We start from the raw sequence: 24,487 nt of genomic DNA on the forward strand, positions 1-24,487 counted from the left end.
TCGTCAGTTGCACGGTATTGCACGTAACAGTAGTGGAACAAGCTTCCAAATTAAAAAGTGATAACCTAAGCGATTCAATTGCACGCAATGTGGACGGAAAGGAGAACTTACCTGCGACAAAACGGTGGTTTTAGGCGCAGGCTCTGCAGACTCAATTTCGGGTGAAATTTAAAAGTGAGTACCTCTTCAGTATTTGAAAAAAAATGATGTAGATGGAAGAGACAAGGGTGGCACTTTTGCAAACAGACCTGGTCCTAATTAAGGAAAAGGATCACAGTTCGCTGAACCGGAGGATAATCGGGACCTTCTCCGATCCCGTGGGGTTTGTAGGCAAGTTAGACTTAGAATAGCAAGCAGGGATAGTGTCCACCGAACAATGCGTTAATTGGTTGCATTCCTTTTAAAAAAGGGGGAACCCAACCAGGAATGCGGTAGAGAGCTTGGAAGAACGCCAGTCGAGCGTACAGCGATAATGGAGGTGCCCAAGGCCACCATAGAACTTGTTCCGTTGTAAAAGCGGGGGGAAGATTGCTGGCTGAAGTAGCTCTACCATTATGCTTACTTCTTTTTTCATCCAAGTCATACTGTTGGTTGACAGATTCGGTGTGAGGAACCAAAATGATGGCTGACCTAGAATTTATATCGCAGTAGGTAGAACAAGAAAAGCTTAAGCTGGCACCAGTGGTGATTCTCATCATTGTCAAGGGGGCGGTGAAATTGGGTATCAAATATGTATCTCTCAATTGTCTTCAGCACGGGTGCAGTTTTGATCATAGGCTACCGGGATGTAGCAGTTAGTAAGGAGCGAGAGACTATAAAACGCCAGCAAAACAAAATCGCATCTCTGACGTTTAAAATTACGGTCCTGGGGTTTACAAAAATCATGGTTTTTCCTGCATGAAGGTTTTCTCAAATAATGCCGGCCTTTGATATATAAGAGTGGAGAGAAGGCCCGTGACAACTCTGCTGTAATCCTTCTCTGCCCCAGTAGTGAATGGTATGCAGCATTCCTTAAAAATGTTTAATGCTTTTTGGATAAATGAGGTGTTCTACACAAGAAATTAGTTTTCACTTCCTCCTCAGTTGTTGCGGTTCGACCACAAACGAGAGCTCCTTCAGTCCCATGGCAGAATACTGGGTCCTAAGTCCGCCTCCATTTACTGCCGGACCGGACCAAATGGTCCACGGACTCCTCTTTTTAGGACGAAGACGGCTACGGTTTCTTACCAGGGTCCGGTCCGACATTAAATGGATGCGGACTTAGGACTCTTCAATCCCTAAAAAGAAATTGTCTAGCTCCGGCCAAGTTTTGGCCCGAACTATGGGCGGATTTACGCTGAATATAATTCGTACCGTTGTTGTGTTTTACGAATTATAAGAGCGAACGTACAACACCTGTGAGTCGTTTCCGTCACACTGCTCCCAAGGCAGAGGTGAGACAGCGTTCGCTAAGTATCCGGGGACACCTATGTCAGCCAACGCCCCTTTAATTCTATTCCAGTTGGCCGAGTTGAATGCGTTTTTCACATCCAACGCCACCACGGCACAGCAGCCGCCAGAAATCACCTTTTGCCAGGTTTACCACCATGCCAATTGCGTCCACCGTAGAGTGGGCGCGTCGGAAACCAAACTGGCGTTCCGACAAACCATTGCTAGATAGTGCATAGATGACTCTCTCCATCATCTTCCCCATTGTATCCAACAGGCAGATAGGACGATACGACGCCGGGTTTCCAGGTGGCTTGCCAGGCTTCGGAAGCAACACCAACTTTTGCTTTTTCCACTGGGCAGGGATATTCCTTCTTTTAGGCACGCCTCCAAGGTGTTGGCGAAAAGGTCGGGCCTAGTCTTCACTGCCAGTTTCAAAGCTCGGTTGGGGATGCCATCCAAACCTGGGGCCTTGTTGTCACCGAACCTACCACATATTTCCCGCAGCTCCTGCACAGTTACAGGCGATATTATGCCGTCATTTAGCTGGACGAAAATTGGTTTTCCCTATTTTCGTGGTGAGGGAACAGAGTGGTAACAATCTGTTTCAGGAGGCGCGGACAGGTCACCTGGGGTGATTTCCGCAGCCTTTTCATCACCACTCTGTAAGCCTCGCCCCAAGGGTTTATGTCGGCATGGTCGCACAGCTGTTTGAAGCAGTTCATTTTTGCTCCTCCGAATGGCTTCCTTTAGGCGGCCACGCAATTGCTTGTGGGCCTCCTCTCGACCGTCGCCACCGGGTTTTCCCCTGAGCCTCTGGCAAAGCCTCCTTGCCCGAAAACATGCGGCTCGCAAACTTGCGATTTCGTTGTTTCACCAGTAGTTGGGTTGCCTCCTGGGGAGCAATCGCCTTCTGGGCATAGTAGCATCGCATGCTTCCGTCACCCATCGAGTGATCTGGGTGGCTTTCTCTCCAGCGGTACCATTCAGGGATATGTCGGATTTGAGCACCGCGGAAAACGTGTCCCCCTCGAAAGCTTTCACTGTCCAGCCAAGCATACCACCCGGCATTCTGCGAAAACTCTTTTTCGAGCTCGATCCGCCCTTGATCTCTATGCAGATTGCCTGGTGGTCGCTGTGAGTATAGTCCTCACTGACATGCCGCTTGGCGTCGGTCATAATGGCTATGTTACGCTTGGGGCTCGCATTTCGCTCCAGCCATCGACAGACTTCCAATATCGCCAGTATTTTCGCTTGGAATACACTGGCGAAACCTGGCAGACCATACGACTTGGATACACTGTGTGTATTCGAGAAAACCCCCGCGCCGAATCCACAGCCCATCTTTGATCCATCGGTAAAGAATACTGAGTCATAACCCTGTAACACGCCGCCGGTCTCAAACTTTGCCCTGGTTGGAAAATCCACAGCAAAGTTTGTCGTGAAGTTCAGCTTGCGTGTGGCATAGTCCGAGGGGAATGCTTAGATGTCCCGAGGTACTTCGTCTAGGATGTTCCTGTCCAGCATCCGGATTCACGTAGCCTGACGGCGCTGCACGCTGCAACGTATTTATTTTATTCAAACCCAGTATTCAGTAAATCTTCAGATTATTCATCATTTCTAGTCCAATTGTTTCATCACAGGATCTCTGATTTTAGTCCTACGTGTAACTAGCAATTTTGAAACATTTTATTTGAAATTTAGTTGCGCCCAGCCTTCAACACTCTCATCAAAGCGCGCCCCAGTATCACTTTGAAAGACTTCTTAATGCGAAAATTGATCGGCGACGTTCAAATAACTTCTCGCGACTTGACACAGTTCTTGTGACAACTTTGACAACTTGAGGAACCACCCACACGTCCGACATACAATCAATCAACTTGAAACTCACTTTGACAATATTCCTCCCCCATCTGAGGCGGATATTCCTCATCCCAGTCGACGACGTCGTCATCCAGCAGAACTACGACATGACACTCGCGGTCGCCTCGCTGCGCGGATGCCACCATCAACGGCAGAATCAAGTCCTCCAGGAAAACTTCGAATTGACGACGAGCACCTTCGTTGCTTAGTTCATGTAGAAGTCCTCCTTGGGAATACAAGTCAGTAGAAAAATATCGAAGCACAATTGGATATCTGCACACTTACTGAGATTCTGGCAGCGGACTGTGGTCGCGTCGAAGGGGATCAGAAGGTAGTCGCAGGCTTCCTTTAGTTCGGGCACGGACACGGTTGGGGGACACTTGATTACGCCATTCTTGTAATACTCGAGAATTGCCCGGAAAACAGACTGGGAAATGCCCTCGGCCACCTCGTACTCGCCGCGCTCGTTGGGGTGCGTAAACTCCAGGCCGGAGCTGAACATCCGGCCGAGCATGGTGTTGGGGTGGGCGGTGAACAAGGCTGGATCTATCACAAATCGCGTGTTATCAACCAGCAGGTTTATTCGATCGCCAATCAGCTGCTGTGTACTACTGCAAGAGGCATGCATTTTCGTTGATGACGTCGAGGCTGCAGCCTCGTTGTCGGCCTGCGACGACCCGGCCCCAAAGTTCATTGACCGTTGACTCGACTGCGGCTTAAGCGATGACGAGGCCGATGCGCTGTTTTTTTGCTGAACGTAGCTCCTGTGGACGTTAACAGAGGTCAGACTGGCAGATTGCAGTGGTCGGGCACGGAAAAAAAAGTAGGACGGGCAGCCAGACGTTACCTTGATCTATTCTTGAATATTCGCCTCCGCCTGTCGTCACAGTCATTGTACTCTTCGATGCTGCTGCTGCTACTGTACGAGCAATCGGAATTACCTTTCTGGGCCGATGTCATCCTGCACGTTCGCAAGCAATACCAGACTCCCGAGCTGTGTCGAGGCACCCAGTGTTTGAGTGGAATTTTCGCACTTGCACTTGGTTTCGCAATCAAAATAAAACACAGACAAATCTAAGAACCCCCACAGCGCTTTGTGCAGTTTGCTTTGACGTTCGATCTTCTTCTTTCCAATAGGAATTAGAAATCATTCGTTTCACTAAGCGACATCTACCGGCAAAGTGACGGCATGAGTGAAGGAATGTGTAGTGGCAAGGGAAAGGAATCTACGTTTTAATTTTGGAAAATGCAATTTTCAATGAAAATGCATGCAGTTGCTTTGATTGAAAAAAACATGAAAATATCTTTGAACCAAATTCAGTGTGGTGGGAGATAAATTCTTTATAATGGGAATTATTCCGATCCACGTACCCGCTGAGCCGTATTCTAACCGAATCCATGCTGTTGGAAAAAATTAGCTTTGATCTGCTTTGTTGTGAGAGATCAAAGCAATATTGATTTGCTTAATTTTTTTTGAAATTAATTTATGAAAAATTTAGAACTGCCCCGACAATTTACCAACCGACGACACGGGCGCCACCTCTGTGCATGCAATCGTACTGAGCAAAAGTCGAGAGCAAAGATGGAGTCGAATTAATAATGGCGGTCGTCTATGTCTTGTAAAGTAAATATTAAAAATAAGATAACAACAAGTTTAAAAAAAGTATTAGGGCAAATTGTGCATTGGAAACGTGAAAACCGTTCAGTTAAAGGCGCTCGGAACACCATTCGTTATGATTTACACGGGAAACGTACGGAAACGGATTAGAAATTGATACGAACTATGGCGGGGATCACTTGAGTTCTGAGTTGTTTACTCCGTACCATTTATATTTGTTGAACAAAAAGTTTGACAGCTATGTGTGCATTTTGCAAGACGATATTAAGGAAATTAGACGCCTGGAAAAGGTTTTGCGAACATTTACTTAAGGAATTTACAAACTGATTGAGAGAATTTAAGCGGAGAAGTTTTGACAGTGGGTGAAACTTGCACGGGGGGATTCTGTTTCTGTGTCGTCCGACGTCGCCTTGTTGAAGACATTTCGGTGGCTGAACGGCGACGACCTTACGGCCAAAGTGGGCAGGACCTTGTTGGGCACTGCTCGGTGCTGGATGTTCCGATGCTCCTGCGGGTCAATTGCGCGAAATCCGCGGTTGGTGTTGTGATCGTGACCGAAAACATTTCACGCTGCGTCGAGAGTGCTGGGAATCGGGATCACCGCGGAGGTTGATGCAAGTGACGGTGCGTTCCGCGAATCGCGGGAGAATGACACTATATTTACGACACATGCCTATTTGTTATGTTTAAAGCGAACGGTGGTGCTGCTGTTTACAGTTTTTCGTTTCGTTCTGAACGGATGAATTAAGCCAAAGGAGCGTTTTGATGCGTTTGTTTTACTGAAATGTCACAACGGGGTAAGAGAGGAAATCGTTTGGATAACGAGAATAATGCGCACCAACAGACGCAACAGCCGCCTTCGAAGCGCCGCAAGGGCCGGCCGCCGACCACGTCCAACGGCGACGCGGACCAAGAAGTGCCGACGAGCGCGACGACGATCCCCGTCGTGTCGGCTGGTGTCCAGCCCAACCTGTCTTCGGCGGCCTCCTCATCGTCGTCTACCATGTGGCAAGCGCGCCCCATTACCGGGCCCCAAATCTACAACCGCAACTCGTCCGAGGCTCCCGCCGAGTTGTTCAGGTAAGTTCCGAATCCACTGTGGTTCCCCCAGCTGGCCACGTCTGCCACACGAATTGCGCCAATTGGTCCTAACCCCGTCGTCTATCTACAGGAAAGACCTTATTAGTGCTATGAAGCTTCCCGACTCGGAGCCCCTATCAACGGACGAGTACTGGGTGATCGTAGACCAATGGAAGCAAGAGTGGGAGCGAGGCGTGCAAGTGCCCGTCAACCCGGACTCGCTTCCAGAGCCGAGCGTGAAGCAACTTTCTAGCCCAATTGCCGTCACGCGCCACGATTTCAAGCTGTAAGTTATGCCTATGCCACTTGTCAGTGGTTCAAGTCGCTCTCAACTGTGTTTTCCCTTTCGCTTGCAGTCCGAAAAATAAATACCTAAGAATCACGAAGGACGAGAACTTCTCGTCCGAACAACACTTTCTGTCGAATGCACCTGCACTGGCGGAGTCGGCGTGCTCTTACGATCTTGATCAGGTCGATGAGGTCTGGCTGAAGCTGGTGAACAGTGAACGATTACTGAGCGGTGTACCGGCAATCTCCGAGGGCCAGTTTGAACGAGTAATCGAGGAATTAGAGGTAAGTAGAGGTTTATGATCTGTTTTCCTACTTTCATCGCGGTGGTATCCTTTTGCAATGGTGGAAGGCATGATTTGGGGTCCCCTGTTGCGATATTGTTTCGATAAAGTGGTGATACGTAGCTTCGCAGTTTTTCGAGTTCCCTATTTTGTAGAAATTAGAACAGTTGCAACCAAAAATTGAATAATTATCTACTTTTCGGAGGTTTACCAGTCATCTGGGAGCTGCTTCAATGCTAGCTCTGCCCTGGAGAGCTCACTAATCCAATTGTTCCGCACAGAAACAAAATAAGGAACGGTATATGCAGTTTTCCAGGTATCACCCCATCTTATTGGATCGAGATTTTCTTCGAGTACAGCCCCTACGACTGTTCTTCATATTCCTATTCGACTTGTTTCCATTCTATTTTTTTTGGTACATAAAAAGCCAGGGAAGACAAATTTCCTGCACAATGGTCGCTATTTGCTATCTCCTGATGAGTATTTCTTCCTACGTTACTTGTCGTTCTGTAGTTGCTGTCATCTGACTCTTCGGAGCTGTTCTGAGGATAGTAATTTCTTGATAATTTAGTGAGCTTCCCCTAGAGTAACGTCTTTAAGGTAATTGTGAAACTGCGTAGTGACTAAAATGCCATTCGGGTTGTCTGAAGCCCACAAAGAGGTCAGAGCTATTCCAAAAATCAAAAGAAATGGCGAAATTGAGTGAGAAGGTTCGCCCAAAAATGTGGTGGAGCTGCTTCTCCACTGAAGTGGCTCGTCAATACGAACTTGCACGCCTACCGGGTTAGCTGCCGCCTAGCCGTGTTAGCTAGGCACACAAATGGGGGGAGGGGTGCATTAGTAGTGGGCCGACTTTCACAATCAATTCCAGCTCTGCCATTTTAGTTGACTTCGGCCGACTTTTGGTGGTCTTTTTAAAAATCTTGCAATTTCATAAATGGCGCCCAATGTAGGTCCGAACATTCGTCAGTTTTAGGCTAGTTCGAATTAATAGAACCTCTTGAAGATATCCTTCTCCGGCATTGGACTTTTTGTGCTATTTAGAGGCAAATTCATTTCTTAATTTTGCTCCCGGTTAGACTGCAGATACATTTGACCTTTGAAACCTTAGATTCCAAGCTTTTTTCCCAGAAACAAACGTTTCTTAGTCTCATTTCCATCCTACCTTGTAGAGTAGAATTTCCTATCCTTTCCTGAGTAGTATCCCATGAAAGACTAGTAATTCTTGTGTGTTTGGTATTGTTTTGAGGTTGAAATATGGACTTCATCAGAAAGGCCTCTCAGATATCGTTGGAGATGTGTCCAGGCGCTGTCTGGGAAATAAACTACCTTCGAGTTGTTGCTTGAGGCTTTAGGTCTCGCAAGAGAGCTTCGCTTAAGATCTTAACATTCGGAATACGCATCTAATTGGTTGGAGGCTAAAAGGCCGTGCCTAACTTTTGGGAATTGTCTCTCTTTGCATTTATACGTGAATTATTATTCTTCTCTTAGCTTTCGACGTTCGAAAACTCATTTTTTCTCTCTCTTGTGGCGAGGAAGACCATGATATTTTACGACAATTTGGTAGAAGCTGAGGAATGTAGTGAGGTGTTATGCCTGGCCGTCCCCAATACATTCTGCATTCTGCAAGTACTCTGACTCCAAGCAAGAAACAAGTCGGGGAAACCGGAAGCTATAAGAGGTTTTGTGTTTCCCTATCTGAGGAGCGATGGGCGCATGACAGTTTCGTATGTACATACATACGGGGTCGGCTCGTCGTGATCGGTTTTGCCATTTGGTACTATCAAAAGCCTGATCTGGATACAATCCTGAGGCTTTCAAATCCCCATCCAGCGTATCAAGTCACCGTTGTTTAGACCGCCGTTTTGATCACTTACCATCGATTTCGATGTTCAGACCAATCTTGTCAAATGACTTCTCGTTAGCACAAATTACGTGACCATACCATCGAGGACACCTCTATCGCAATTTTTCTACGATCGGTGCAACCCCATATTGATCGTGAATTTTCTCATTTCGGATGTGATTAAAGCGTGCCACGCCATTAGTAGAACGCAACATATTCGTCTCCATTAGCGCAAGACGCAGTTCATTGTCTTTTATAGTCGGTTAACACTTAGAACCATAGAGAGCGACATGACGGACGACATTGAGGTAAATTTAAGACGTTCGTACGATCATGCGTCGATTACAAAGAACACCAGTTGTGGAACGCCACTTCATTCAGGTTGCGCTAATGCCTGAAGCACTTTCATGACACAGTTCTCCATTGGTTGATAGCATTGACTCAAGATATTTAAATCGCTCAGTTTCGAGCATAAATATTGCCCTTATAGACTTTCCGGGGTGGATCATCCTCATCCATACCAATTAAGTGACCCGCCCACCGCAACCTGTTGAGTCGGATTTTATCCACAACTAGACGGTCGTCGTACCGCTCATAGATTTCGTCGTTAGGTAGACTACGGAATCGTCCACGCTCATGTAGGGGGCCAAAAATTTTTCGGAGGATTCTTCTCTCGAACGCGGCCTAGAGTTCGCAATTTTTCTTGCTAAGAACCAAAGTCTCCGAGGAATACATAAGGACTGGCAAGATCCATAGTCTTGCAAAGTAAGAGCTTTGACACTATGGCAAGACGTTTCGACCGAAACTGATTTTGTAAGGTGAAATAGACTCTGTTGGCAGCCAACAATCGTGCGCGGATTTCATCGTCATAGCTGTTATCGGTTGTGATTTTCGACCCTAGATAAGAGAAATTTTTAACGGTCTCAAAGTTGTAGTCTCCTATCTTCATTGTTTTCGTTTGACCAGTGCGATTCGATGTTGTTCGTTCTTTTGGTTTTGGCCCTGACGTTGCCACCATGTACTTCGTCTTGCCTTCATTAATGTGCAGCCCAAGATCTGGCGACAATCGCCGCCTGCTCGATTTGGATGAAGGTAGACTGTACACTTCGGGTTGTTCTTCCCGTGATGTCAATATTGTCAGCGTAGGTCAGTAGTTAGGTGAACTTGAAGACGATGGTGCCTCTCGCATTTACATTGGCATCGTGAATCACTTTCTCCAGGGCCAGGTTAAAGAGGACGCATGATTGGGTATCCCCTTGTTGATGTTGAATGGTCTCGAGAGTGATTCTGCTGCTTTTATCTGGTCTCGCACATTGGTCAGGGTCAGTTTAGTCAGTCTTATCAATTTTGTTGGGATACCGAATTCTCTCATGGCCTTGTACATAGGCGTCATAGGCGGCTTGCAGATGGTCGATATTTAACCAATTCCGCTGTAATTCCATCGGCTCCTGGCGACTTATGGGTTTTAAGCCGATGAGTTGCATGAACTGTCTCTTCTATGCTTGGTGGTGGCAGCATTCGTCCGTCGTCTTCAGTTGGTTGGACCTCCAACTCGCCGATATTTTGGTTAGTTGAGCAGTTCATCAAAATACTAAACCCATCGCTCCAATATGCTCATTATGTCGGAAATCAGATTTCCAGGTTTGTCTCGGCAGGATGACCATCGAAGTGTATAAGGTTTCATCCTGCTGACTTGTCGGTAAAATTTCCGCGCCTGGGGCGGTTGCTCCCTGTATTTTTCTAGTTCACAAACATGTTGGTTCTCCCAGGTTTCCTTTTTCTGTCTGTGAAGTCGCTTCTCCGCTCGACGGAGTTTGTGATAAATCTCTGCGCGTGCCCGCGTTCTTTGGGAATGCAACATTACTCGGTGTGCAGCATTCTTCTGTTCCGTTGCCAGCTTACATTCATCGTCAAACCAGCCGTTTTCGACTTTTCTTGCGACTGGGGCCAAGTGTCTTTCTGGCCGTATTAATGATAACGTTCTTCAGGTGATTGTGAAGATCATTTGTTGATGCTTCATCTCCAGGTCCTCTGTTGACTGCGGTTATTGCGGCATCCATTTCCCTCTTACAAGTGTCGCGGAGGGCTGTGTTGTGGATGGCTTCAGTATTCACTCTCACCTGATTGTCAGAGGGGATTGTAGGTGATGTCGTAATTCGAGCTCGGAGCACCAGCCAACGAGATAGTGGTCCGAGTCTATATTGGTCCCCGTAGATGTTCTGTTCATGGGGATCGGTTGTCAAAAATTAAGTCTTATTCAGATTCAATCTGAGACCGTGTTGCATCAAGCGATCATTCCATTTTTGGACAAATTGCTCGCGATGATTTTTGCTATTAGACGCTAGAAAAACATATTCTGCATAAAGCAGTGTATAGGGCGCTGGACGATGGACGTCTCGTTTGACGGGAACGTGTGAACAAGAACAAAGAGGAGTGGTGAGAGCGCACTTCCTTGATGAACACCAACAGAAACACGAAGCGGTTTTGATACCCCCGCCACACTTCTAACTTTATTTTTCGGATCGTGGTCGAGCAATTGAACCAAGCGCACGAGTTCTTCTGGCACTAAGTGTTGTCGTAGAGCGTACCGGATGAGTTGGTGTGGCACACGGTCAAACGCTTTCTCCAGATCCAGAAATGCAATGTAAAGAGGACGATGCTTCTCACCGTGTTTCTCCAGGAGTAACCGTGCAGCGTGTATTGCGTCAGTAGATCCGCAGTTCTTGACAAATTCCGCTTGATTCACGGTTATTTCAACGATTTCACGAATACACTAGGAGTTAAACATTTTTAGCAAATGTGATTCTTACGTTCTTCATAAATGGAACTTCAATATTTCAGTTGAATGTCAATTATTCTCGTTAATTATGATGATTAAGATGCAGTTAAATCGCGCTAAATTGATAAGTTTGGAATGCTATAATTTCGATAATAGCCATATTGATAGCCAGATTTCTATGAAACTTTACAGTATTGTGCACGATACTGTCTTCTAAGCTGTTGCATGCTGGTAATCCCAGGATGAACTTAAGGGGGATTTTTCAGTCAACTTCAAGGTGGTAATGTACTATTACTAAGTTTATTTGAGTAGATGTCGAAGTGGAATACATTTTGAGGCCTAGATTTCACATAAACGCATCTTCTCGAATTTATTAAAGTTTTTTTGTGAAACAAAGCCTTATTAGAATCGATTCGATGTTTCTTTGTCTGTCTGTCTGTTTGTATGTCTGTCACACTCGATTTATTCGGAAACGGCTGCATCGATTGTCACGAAAAATGGTGAGAGCGTTTGGTCTGTTGTCCCCTTTAGATATAGCAAGTGGCGCCATTTTGTGTTAAGTTTAAGGGGGCTCTCCATACATGTGAATGGAGGGTGGACATTTTTTTTCACAGAATGTGGCCAAGTGAATTATCAAATGAAAGGGCTACATTAGTACTTTTCGAAATTGTTGATATCGGATTATGCGTAGAGGAGTGACAGTTCAAAATATGACTCCCGAAAAGTGTAACAGGTCTCGTTCTCAGAACCTATCCAACCGAAAAATTTGGAAAAAAAAAATCGCGGTGATGCATCTCTGCGAAATCTAGGCCTCAAAATATATCCGGTTCCGATATCTGCACAAATAAAGTTAATAGTATGTTTCCACATTTTAGAAATTTACCCGGCAGGCCCCTTATGTCCATCGTAGAGGTAGAAAATTTGGCATGGGAGTAAAGGCTAATATAAGGCACAATTTGGCTAAGTTTGAAGAAAACCCAGCTATTATTAGCGCGAGCTTCCGGTATTCCGACTTGTTTTTAGATTTTCGAGTTGAGCAGTTTTCGAAAATGTGTCTTGCCACACCTCAAATGTGCAAATTTTGTTCCCCTCCTTGCGCATTTTGCAATTTACGTTGAAACTAAAATCTACTTGTGGAAGTAGTAATTGAGCTATTTCATTTGATACCCCACTCAGGAACATTGGGTTGAAAAAAGATTTTAAATTTCACCCTTTGCATGTATGGGAACTCCCCTTTAAACTACACGCAAATTTATGTTCTCACTGTATGTGTGGGATTTCATAGCTCCCATATATCCACTAAATTTCATTTGAATCGGTGTAGCCATTTTAGAGAGAAATGCGTGTGATAGGCAGACAAATAGTAAGTCGATTTTAATAGGGTTTTGTTTTACACAAAATCTTGAAAAGAGTAGAGAAAATAAAACATTTTTATTTCTGTGTCGGATTGAAGAAGCGAAGAGAGTGCATATCAGGCCGGCAACAGAGGACTGCTGCTTGGTGCTTTGCGTGCCCGTCCTCGCTGCTAGCGTCATACATGAAAGTTAAGGTGTTGGCGTTTCGAAACTCATGATGAATTGAAGAGACGTCTTTTTTTCATTGTTGGAAGGATGTTGTTTGGTGGCGGGTATTCAATTCGAACGAGGATTTTGTAGTGTGAGGCTGTGCCTGGTTGCCCGCAATACCTCGTCAACTTCTGATTTCAAACAGTGAAGACTAGATTTGCGCGAATTTTGTCGTGATTCAGTCATCGTCTTCTTTGTAGGAAAGCAGAACGAATAGATATGCATCATTTGGTTGGATAGTTGAGGTTGGAACTTCGGCTGCTTCCAAAGTAGCTCTCTCATTTCGTTGTCAAATTCCAAACAAAGAAGAATGATTTTTTTTGTTTTTATTCAGCAAATATCAACTTGTTATATACCCAGCACTGAAGAAGGGAACCCGTTGTTCTTGAAATATCGCTATTTGCTGAATAAGAAAAAAAAATTCTACTAACGGTGGAGACGCTGTTGAATTTTAATTCCTATACATTTTTTGCTAGAAATCCCTATTTTGATATTTTGATGTTCTTTTGAATGCTCCGTAGGACTCGCCCACAATAAAAGAGGCATCCTCAACTAATATCGCCTTAAAGATGCGAAGGAAAGGTTGAATCCTGAAATCCTAAACTTCTAACTTGAGTATGCGATCCGTCGTGGCTTTTTCCTCTTCATTGCGCCACTCGGATTACGGCTCCAACATGCGCAGTCGAGCCGATATATTTTTTTCTCCAATTTTAATCAAATCTAGAAAATCTGACCCTTTGCATCCAAAAGCAAATCTCTCGGTCTGCTTTCAACATTAGCGACAGAAGATCCCTCCATAGGGCATAGTGGAGTGCGGAATTGAAATCCATTTTCAGAGCCAAACAGTATTTTGCCTTGGTGCGGGACAACTGAATAAAGAGGGAAAAGTGCCTAAAAGCAAGGCGTTCTTTGTGATAGGTCTGTAATGTGAGAGATTTGAGCAGCAGGAGGGCACCAGTGGAGAATGTTTGGGATAACCAATATGGAAAAAGAAAGGTAGTCCAGCAGAATGTTCAAATTACCGTCCGATCCGGTTACTTTCCCATACCATGAAGATTTTTGAACGCATTCTTGACAACCGTATTCGCGAAATCGTTGAAATAACCGTGAATCAAGCCGGATTTGTCAAGAACTGCGGAACTACTGACGCAATACACGCTGCGCGGTTACTCATGGAGAAACACCGTGAGAAGCATCGCCCTCTTTACATTGCCTTTCTGGATCTAGAGAAAGCGTTTGACCGTGTACCACACGAACTCATCTGGTATGCTTTACGACAACACTTCGTGCCAGAAGAACTCGTGCGCTGGGTTCAATTGCTCTACCACGATCCGAAAAGTAAAGTTCGAAGTATGGCGGGTGTATCAAAACCGCTTCGTGTCTCTGTTGGAGTTCATCAAGGAAGTGCCCTCTCACTACTCCTCTTTGTCCTTGTTATGGACACCGTCACACGGGATATCCAACGTCCAGCGCCCTACACACTGTTTTATGCAGATGATGTTTTCCTAGCATCTGATAGCAAAAATGATTTCGAGCAACTTGTTCAAAAATGGAATGATCGCCTCATGCAACACGGTCTCAGATTGAATTTAAACAAAACTGAATTTTTGACGACCGATCCCCATGAAACAGGCACAATCACTGTCAGCGGCAGTGATCTGCCCAGATCTGAGCGATTTAAATACCTCGGGTCAACACTATCAGCCAATGGAGAGCTGCGTTATGAAATTGCTTCACGCATTAACGCAATCTGGATGAAGTGGCGTTCCACAACTGGTGTCCTTTGTGATCGACGTCTCAAATCTAAAATTTACCGCAATGTTGTCCGTCCAGTCGCTCTCTATGGTTCTGAGTGTTGGCCGACCATAAAAGACAATGAACGGCGTCTCGCGGTAATGGAGACGAAGATGCTACGTTGGACTAGTGGCGTCACACGTTTAGATCACATCCGAAATGAGGATATCCGCGATCGTTATGGGGTTGCACCGATCGTGGAAAAGTTGCGAGAGAGGCGTCTTCGATGGTATGGTCACGCAATTCGTGCAAACGAGAATTCACTTGCAAAGATTGGTCTGAACATCGAAGTCGATGGTAAACGACCAAAAGGCAGACCTAAGCAACGGTGGCTTGATACGCTGGATGGGGATTTGAAAGCCTCGAGATTGCACCCAGATCAGGCATTCGATAGAGCCAAATGGCGAAGCCGATCACGACGAGCCGACCCCGCTTGTGAACGGGACAAAGGCTGAAGAAAAAGAAGAAGAAAAGAACCAAAACAACAAGGGATATCTTACTCCAATAGCACTTCAGGTACTCGTGCATGTACCTTTCGGGCACTGTCTGTTCAGATCTCTTTCACAAGTGCAGAGTTCAATGCTGTCTTGCACAAAACAATCATTATCTGGTATAGATTATATCACTTATCAACACCTCCACTGATTTAAGCCTTAGACCAAAAAAGTCCTCCTGCAAGCTTTCAATAACGTCTGGATGCATTGAAATCGCCCATGGGATGGGTAGACACAAGGGTTGTTTCCATTCCCAAAATGAAAAATATCTAAACGATCATCATATTTGTTAAAATCTTAACCGAAATGGTTAAGACCAGAATAATAGCCTTTATTGAGGGCTTAAATTCCTTACCCAAATTCAACCACGTGTACAGGCAAGCGCGCTCGTTCATCTCCCTATTTAAATGAAGCTCTTCTTTATATCTCGATTGCCAAGGCCAATAAGAAACACATTTTGGTCGGTGGCGGTCTTGGATGTAAAGAACGCGTATGAGCAATCCAAGTTTTAATAGGGGAAATGTCAACTCTTCAGTTGACATCAGTATGCACCAGTAGGCTGATGACTCTTTGGTCATAGCGACAGGTTATACAGAGAAGAACGCAGAGTGGGTCTTGAATCAATAATCCATGGGAGCGCAAAAATCTCAAACTATCCTTTAATTTGTGAAAATCCAAAACCGTAATCTTCAAAGAAAGTAGAACTGTCTCCCTAAGACCTATCATTGATCTTCGCACTTGCAAATAAACTATCGCGTCACCAAAGAACGACTTTTCAAGGATGAAAAGAACTAATCAGCATCAAAGAACAAAACGCGGTCTTACAGGCTATACAAGAGAATCCAAAAATGAATTTACGAAGATATATTCTAGTCAACTTTTGATAATATTGAAGTAAATTGTTGGCCAAAAACTTTCCTAGCTGGCAAAAGGGAGGTGTCAATTTTTTCTCACCAAATATAGTCATGTGGGGTATCAAATGAAAGATCTCGATTAGTACTTTCCCAAGCCGGACAAAATTTTTTGGAAAGGTGAAGAATGCAGGGGGACGAAAGTGATAATTTCTTTAATGAACCCATTCTTAGAAACTACCAAACCAGAAAATCTGAAAAAAAAATTAGGAGGCTACCACTATATAGTGTCTAGGCTCCGAAATACCCTCCATACTGATATCTGTCCAAATAAAGTTAATAGTGTATTACTATAGTTTTTAGTAATTGGCTGTAAAGCCAGCCCCCCTTAAGTTTAGCCTAGCACCATTAAATTTTGCAGTAAGTTTGTTGGAAATCGCACTATTACTAATAAAGTTATAATAGGTCAAAGTTGTCGCTCCTTTGCAAATTCAAGACTTTGAATATCAATATCACCTGAAAGTGGATATTCTCACATATGCTAGTGCTACGTGATAATGGGACAAATGCACACTCAATTGTCTTTAAAAAAGAAATACACAAAACTGTTCCGATTTCCCGACTTGTTTTGCTTTATATTGGTCTAGAGACACGATCACTCGTCTACGGCGAGATTTTGTTGATTCTTTTGGCGAATGTGAAACTTGTGGAGATGGTTAGTTAATGTGGTGCGGTCCATGCCTTTATCGACTTGTCACACACACTTGTCACTTGTCACACTGGACATTGAAAATCCAGCACTTTATACGCTTTATGCAGACGATATTTTCCTAGCTCCCCATAACGAAGCTGATTTCGAGCAACTCATTCAAACTAGCATGATTACCTCATGTAACGCGATCTGTCTCTGAATCTGAATAAAACAGCGTTTTTGGAATGCCATTGATAGCAACTCGCCCAAAAATTTAGTGGTTTAAGCATTCCGTATCAATGCTAACAGGGAAGTGTGTTGCACTACTTTCATGATTCACTTACATTTTATAATAGGAGCAGTAAAATACAAATCGACTATACTCTCATAAGATGTTATTATTTTCTCCTCGCCGGTAATAGCAAAGCCCTTTTCTATGTGGTCTTTGCACCTCAATATCGACCATTGTCTTGCGAATCAAACAACCCTTGAAATAACAACAATGCACTAGTCCGCCACAAAGCCAATAATGGTGATTTTTTTAGAAAAGAAAAGAAGTGATCTACTTACGCGATTGTCGACCATTATGAACATTCAAGAAACATAGAATCCACAAAGCGACCGAAGTGGTTACTAGATGCTGTTTATTCTCTTATATTAATCTGTAAATACGTTATGGGTACGAATTATATCCATAGCAAAAATTGACTAATATTTCTGGTATAAGCCGGCCGAAGCTGAAATAATGTTTGTTTGGAATTGAGGGAGCCCTGAGTCCGCCATCCACTTGATGGCGAACTGGATCAATTGGAACAAACTAACTTTCACTTTCTGATCCAAAGGCTCCGCGTTTGGGTCTAACAGGTAGGGCAATAATGCGTTCTTGAAAACCCTTTTTGCGACATCGTTTAAATAACGGTGAACCAAGCCAACTTTATCAAAAACTGTGGAACTATTGACGCTATATACGCTGCACGCTTATCCACTGAAACACATCACGATCAGCATTGCATTGGGTTTCTGAATCTGGAGAAGATTGCTCAATCGTGTTCCACACAAGTTCATCACAAACTATCACAATCCTAAGAGTAAAGTTCGAAGTGGAGCAGGTATATCAAAGCTGCTTGGTGTCTCCGTCAGTGTTCATTAAGGAAGCGCGCCCTTGCCATTCCTCTTTATTTCTGTCACATAGGACATCCAACGTCCCGCACCCTTCACATTGCTTTATGCCGATTATGTTTTTCTAGCGTCTCAGTAAAGTTTATTTCAAGCAATATGTCCAATAGGCGAATAATCGCCAGATGCAGCGCAGTCTACGATTGAATTTGAAGAAAGCAGAATTTTTGATGGCCGACCCCAATGAAACTGGCACTATCATTGTCAGTGACAGCAACCTAGTTAGAACTGAGCGATTTATATACCTCGGAGACGAAGATGTTCGTTGGACTAGTGGCTTCACACGTTTTGATCACATCGGAAATGAGGATATCCGCGATCGCTATGGAGTTGCACCGATCGTGGAAAAGTTGCGAGAGAGGCGTCTACGATGGTATGGTCACACAATTCGTGCTAACGAGAATTCACTTGCCAAGATTGTTCTGAACATCGAAGTCGATGGTAAACGACCGAAACAACGGTGGTTTGATACGCTGGATGGGGATTCAAAAGCCTCGAGATTGCACCCAGATCAGGCAGTCGATAGAGCCAAATGGCGAAACCGATCACGACGAGCCGACCGCGCTTGTGAACGGGACAAAGGCTGAAGAAAAAGAAGAATGTTTTCTACCAATGGTGAACTGTGTTGTGAAATTTTTGCATGTACCAGTGCAACTTTGATGATGTGGCGTTCTTTGTGACTGGCACATCAATGAACGTCCCAAGTCCTAAATTTACCGCAGTGCCGTTCGCCCTGTTGCCTCTACGGTTCTGAGTGCTGGCCGACTACAAAAGACCATAAACCAGCGGCTCCCGGCAATGAAGGTAAATATGATATATCGCGTTAGACTAACACATAACACGCCATGATCATGTGGCGCGGCAGGATTCGCAGCATTCGAAATTTATTTCGAATGTTGCGAGTGCGAGCAAATAGATGGCGCGGATCTATCCACTTTGCGTGGCACGCCAAGGGAGTGGAAGATCTCAAAAAAGTGTGCGATGAATGATTTTGTTTTAGGAGACCTGTCACAAATTATAGATATCAAGTTGGGAATTGAACAGAGAAGTCTTTTTGAGTTCGTTGAATTAAAAAGTAATGTTAAGTGTACATTAATGAAAATAACATATGAATTGTTAATTTAAAATATCTTAAATATTTATAAAGATTTGTTGAAATGAGAAGTGGTGTTAATTACTTAACGGTAAATAAATTATTAAAATAAAAAGTAATTGGATTACTTAATTGGTGACCCCGGAACTTCCTAACGTTCAACTACCTCAAGTTCATCTAGCACTTCGACCACCTCAACTTCAACAACGCCAATTCCAAGAACCCCAATGACGCCTCCTAGTCCCAGCACAACAACCACGGTCAAGCCTCCTCCGAATTGCCGCCACTTCGATGGACCCTCGTTCATCGGAGGAATCGTCCTTACCATTGGCCTGCTAGCCATCTCCTTCGTGGCCTACAAATTCTACAAGACTCCAAAGACTACTTCAAACGGAAAGTGGATTACGTCCAAGAACAAATCGAGAAGATCGATATGCTCCAAATGCAGAAGTCTCAATTCCTCAATGCTGTGCACGAGGTGTCATATAATTGAAAAACTCAAGCACATCATCATCCCCATCAACAAACCTTCTCTACACAGTGTACTGCGCGACACACGTCGGACCATCACCAGAAGTGGATTTTCACGCGACTTCCCGTACGCACGCCCTCCTGCACAACACCTTTCACGCACCGGACTAGTCATCATTGCCACAACAATCAACAACAGCAACAAACGGACGTCCCCAGCACCGCCAACGCTGCAGCTACAGCCGACAAACAACGAGGAGTTATTCTTAAGAGAAGTTATTATTCATTTATATTTAAGTGAAATTATTGATTCAGTTTAAAAAAAAAAAAAATAATAGTAATAAAAAAAAATTGAAATCGCTGCAAGAGACGGCGTGCAGGTGTTTAACATCGCGAGTCCTCCATTCTCATTGGCGGTGTTTTTGGTCTGCGCTGGATAGCGTCCGCTTCGTTTTTTTTTTCGTTTCGTGCGTGCATTTGTGGGTGCGGCCTGCCGTGTCGGTGTAAAGTCCACCGCGTTTCAGAATAAACTCACCGCGTTTGCATTTCAATCTCGTACTTTTCGTGAAACAAGATGTCTTTTGACAATAGGGACGCGGCGGGCCCATCGAACCCGCAAGTGACCGCCTTCGCCGTACGCGTTCCTCCGTTTTGGCGGCGGAACCCCGAACTGTGGTTCGTGCATTTGGAAGCACAATTCCAAATGTCCGGCATCACATCGGACGCGACCCGCTTCAACTACGCGGTGGTCGGCCTGGACGAAGAGTCCATACTTCTGGTGTCCGACGTGGTGAAGTCGACATCGTATGTGCAGCTCAAGAGCGAGTTGATCAGGCGCCTGTCGGCAAGCGAGTCGGCAAAATTAGACCACTTGCTGGCAGGTTTAACCTTAGGTGATCGAACTCCCAGCCAATTGCTTCGTGAAATGAGGCAATTGGGTGGGAGTAAGATCGGCGAAGACCTGATCAAGTCGCTCTGGCTGCGTCGGCTCCCGGAGGGCACCCAGGCGATCCTCGCTTGCGTCTCCGGTTCCTTGGAGGAACTGGCAGCGACGGCCGACCAGGTTCAGGAGGTGTACGTACGCCCAACCTTGGCGGCCGTTCAACCACCGTCGGATGAGGTGGGTGAATTGAGGCGCGAGATTGCTGCATTAACAGCCAGTATGGCCGAGATGAGGGCGACGTTGGACGCTCAGCGTTCGGGCGCCAGATCGCGAGCACGCTCGCGGTCTGCCATCCGAAAAGGGCGATCAGGTAGCAGGTCGTCAAGACAGTCCACGGACCCAGGGATTTGCTGGTACCACCGCAGATTCGGGGATAAAGCGACAAGATGTACGCTACCGTGTAGATTCTCTTCTACCGCAAAAAACTAGGTCCGCGGGGGGTTTTGGCGGCGGCCACCCAGAACGCAGCACCACGTCGCCTAACTATTTTTGACCCCCTCAGCAGGCGCAACTACCTCGTCGACACGGGTGCGGAGGTTTCGGTTCTTCCCGTACCCCAGCATCATCAACTTTTCCCTCAACCGCTCAAACTTGCGGCAGCAAATTCCTCCCGCATAAACACGTACGGGTATAGGCAAGTGGACGTGAGTCTTGGCTTGCGTAGGACGTTTTCGTGGCGTTTCATCCTGGCGGATGTCAGCTTCCCCATACTAGGCGCAGACTTCCTGTGTCACTATGGATTGCTGGTGGACTTGCAAAACAAGTCTCTTATAGATTCCACGACCAACCTTAATACGTCGGGACATATGGTATCTCACCCAGGCAATAATCTTTCCGTTCTTTTAGAAGACATTACCGACTCTCGTGTTCGGGCACTTCTCCAAAAGTTCAGCCAGATTACTACCAACTGTAGTCTCTCCAAACCAGTGAAGCACAATGTGCAGCACCACATTATCACTACTGGTTCCCCGATCTTCTCGAAGGTGCGTCCTCTACCATCTCAGAAACTGGCAATTGCACGGAAAGAGTTTGAACAACTCGTTCAACAGGGTATCTGCAGGCCCTCAAACAGCTGTTGGTCTTCCCCACTGCATATGGTCCCTAAGCCAAACGGCGAATGGCGCCCATGTGGGGATTACAGAAGACTAAATGCACAGACTGTTCCTGACCGATATCCAATTCCACTCATCCATGACTTTGCGCATCACCTCGCGAATTGCCGCATCTTTTCGACCTTGGACTTAACCAAGGCTTATCACCAAATTCCAGTAGCTCCTGAAGACATTCCAAAGACGGCAATATGCACACCCTTTGGACTCTTCGAGTTCACCCGAATGACTTTCGGATTGTGCAATGCGGCGCAAACCTTTCAAAGGTTCATTCACTCAGTCCTGCGAAACCTCGAATTCTGTTTCGTATATTTGGATGATGTTTTGGTCGCTTCTACCACTGAGTCTGAGCACTTAGCCCATCTCGAGTGCATTTTTCAACGTCTCCTTGAGGCCGGTTTAGTCCTAAACGTTGAGAAATGCAAATTCCTTCAACAACAGGTGAGATTCCTCGGCCATTTCATTTCCCCTGAAGGAATACAGCCCGACCCAGACAAGGTGCAAGCGATAACAAGCTTCCCGCGTCCAAAGACAGTGAGGGAGTTGAGGAGATTCTTGGGCATGCTGAACTTCTACCGTCGTTTCCTGCCCAAGGCCGCCCATCTCCAGTCCATTTTGAACGCGTACTTGTCTGGCCCCAAAACTAAGGACACACGAGAGATCGTGTGGTCTGAAGAGGCTATCTGCGCGTTTGACAAATCTCGTCAACAACTGGCTGACGCTACGCTCTTGGCATTCCCTCTGCAAGATGCACCCCTAGCCGTTTTTGTTGATGCCTCTGACAACGCAGTAGGTGCTGCCCTTCACCAAAAGGTGGACCAAGTTTGGCAGCCGTTGAGCTTCTTCTCGAAGCAGTTGAATCCCGCTCAACGGAACTACAGCACCTACGATCGCGAACTGCTCGCCGCATACCTGTCCATCAAATACTTCCGTTTCTCCCTAGAAGGCAGGCCGTTCACAGTGTTCACGGACCATAAGCCTCTCACGTTCGCTTTGAAACAGAAGCCCGACAAAGCGTCCCCTCGTCAGCTTCGACACCTGAGCTTCATAAGCCAGTTTACGTCGGACATCCAGCACGTGTCCGGGAAGGACAACATTGTTGCTGACGCTTTGTCTCGTGTCTCCGAAGTTAACATCCCCGCCTCACTCGATTTCTCGGCTATTGCCAAGGCGCAAGTGGATGACGCAGCACTTCAGAGCCTCAAGTCCAACCCCAAATACAAATTTCGGGAGTTGCCCATCTTCGGCTCAAGCCTCTCGCTCTGCTGCGAAGACTCGGAAAAGGGACCTCGGCCATACATTCCGGCCACATTTCGCAAGGAAGTGTTCCACGCAGTTCACGACTTGGCGCACCCCGGCATCAGGACAACAAACCGGTTAGTCACCGGAAAATACTTCTGGCCCTCCATGAACAAGGATATCAATTCCTGGGCCAGAGAGTGCATCGCATGCCAAAAGTGTAAAGTCTCCAGGCATGTAAGGAAAGAAGTGGGCTCATTCCCCCGCACTACCAAGCGTTTCCACACCATACACCTCGACATAATAGGGCCTTTGCGAGACTCGCACGGTTATAAGTATTGCCTCACAATCATCGACAGGTTCACGCGGTGGCCTGAGGCAATACCTCTGAAAGACATCACGGCGCAATCATGTGCTGAAGCCCTCTGTCGAGAGTGGATACCTCGCTTTGGCGTCCCTGCAGTGGTCATCACTGACCAGGGAATGCAATTTGAGTCCACCCTTTTCTCCGAGTTAGGCAAACTCCTTGGTTTTAAACGCCAGCGGACTACGGCATACCACCCACAATCCAATGGGATGTTGGAACGTTGGCACCGGACGCTGAAAGCCGCCATTATGGCACGCGACGACCCGTCCTGGACGCAAGTCTTGCCTCTCGTCCTACTCGGCCTTCGAACAACCCGCCGAGAGGAGTTTGCTGCCAGCCCCGCGGAGCTGGTTTACGGGGAGAACCCGAGACTCCCAAGCGATCCGGTCTTCGACAAGAGATCGGGTCTCACGGAGTCGGGGTTGGTGCGTCTGCTGAGAGACAATCTCCGACGCATCAAAGCGCCACCACCCACTCGACACTCGTCCATACCTGCCTGTTCGCCCAAGGAGCTGGACACTTGCACGCACGTGCTGATCAGGACGGATGCCGTCCGGAAGCCGCTGCAGCCTCCATATGAGGGCCCGTACCGCGTTCTCGAGCGGGGAGAACATTTCTTCCAGCTCGAGATCAGTGGTCACAAAAAGGCGGTCTCTTTGTCCAGACTGAAACCCGCGTGCGCCCCGAAGCAACGTCGTGTCCGCTTTGTGGATTAACGGCGAACGAAGTTCGGGGATCAGTCGCTGAAACCCCTAGGTTTCATCTGGGGGCGGAGTGATGTGGCGCGGCAGGATTCGCAGCATTCGAAATTTATTTCGAATGTTGCGAGTGCGAGCAAATAGATGGCGCGGATCTATCCACTTTGCGTGGCACGCCAAGGGAGTGGAAGATCTCAAAAAAGTGTGCGATGAATGATTTTGTTTTAGGAGACCTGTCACAAATTATAGATATCAAGTTGGGAATTGAACAGAGAAGTCTTTTTGAGTTCGTTGAATTAAAAAGTAATGTTAAGTGTACATTAATGAAAATAACATATGAATTGTTAATTTAAAATATCTTAAATATTTATAAAGATTTGTTGAAATGAGAAGTGGTGTTAATTACTTAACGGTAAATAAATTATTAAAATAAAAAGTAATTGGATTACTTAAATCACATCCGAAATGAGGATATCGGGATATATGGGGCTGTAAAAATCATAGAAAAAATGCGAGAAAGGCATTTTCGATGTCATAGACATACCATTTATGCTGAAGAGCTTTCCGATGATGATGATAATAAGAAAAACCGAAAAAGAAAAGACTAAATTGTCGAATAAGAATTTAATTTCTCATATACCGATACTTCGAGGACCAGTTGTCCTCTTCCTCAGTGAGTTTCGATGATGATATCAGCAAAAGAAATATATTTTTCGGGGCAGTCTTAATTTTGTGCAGAAACCTGTCTCCAATCTTTCGAAGACAAGTGTTTTTACAAATGCGTTGGCGTTTTTATTCAAGGCTCTTGGC

General features: G+C 45.7%; 2 protein-coding genes across 3 annotated transcripts in view; one reads left to right on the top strand and one right to left on the bottom strand.

The window, feature by feature from the left end:
* LOC119649029 (BTB/POZ domain-containing protein 10) overlaps positions 1-4,452 on the bottom strand; it is an 18,662-nt gene extending 14,210 nt beyond the window's left edge. Inside the window, exons 1-3 of one of the 2 annotated variants that reach the window (XM_038050987.1) lie at positions 4,139-4,452; positions 3,577-4,055; positions 3,320-3,514 (exon numbers count right to left, since the gene is read on the bottom strand). In XM_038050987.1, the coding sequence (XP_037906915.1) occupies positions 3,320-3,514; positions 3,577-4,055; positions 4,139-4,251 (787 nt within the window). In that variant the 5' untranslated portion in view covers positions 4,252-4,452. Of the gene's footprint in view, positions 1-3,319; positions 3,518-3,576; positions 4,056-4,138 lie in introns of both variants that reach the window. The other variant, XM_038050986.1, reaches the window with a different exon arrangement.
* A 432-nt stretch (positions 4,453-4,884) lies between these two features.
* LOC119647844 (PHD finger protein rhinoceros) overlaps positions 4,885-24,487 on the top strand; it is a 31,163-nt gene continuing 11,560 nt past the window's right edge. The window contains exons 1-3 of the mRNA XM_038049101.1: positions 4,885-5,989; positions 6,081-6,275; positions 6,346-6,562. Of these exons, the coding sequence (XP_037905029.1) occupies positions 5,694-5,989; positions 6,081-6,275; positions 6,346-6,562 (708 nt within the window). The 5' untranslated portion in view covers positions 4,885-5,693. The remainder of the gene's footprint in view (positions 5,990-6,080; positions 6,276-6,345; positions 6,563-24,487) is intronic.

Source organism: Hermetia illucens, chromosome 2, assembly GCF_905115235.1.
Source record: "Hermetia illucens chromosome 2, iHerIll2.2.curated.20191125, whole genome shotgun sequence".
Classification (NCBI taxonomy): Eukaryota; Metazoa; Arthropoda; class Insecta; order Diptera; family Stratiomyidae; genus Hermetia; species Hermetia illucens.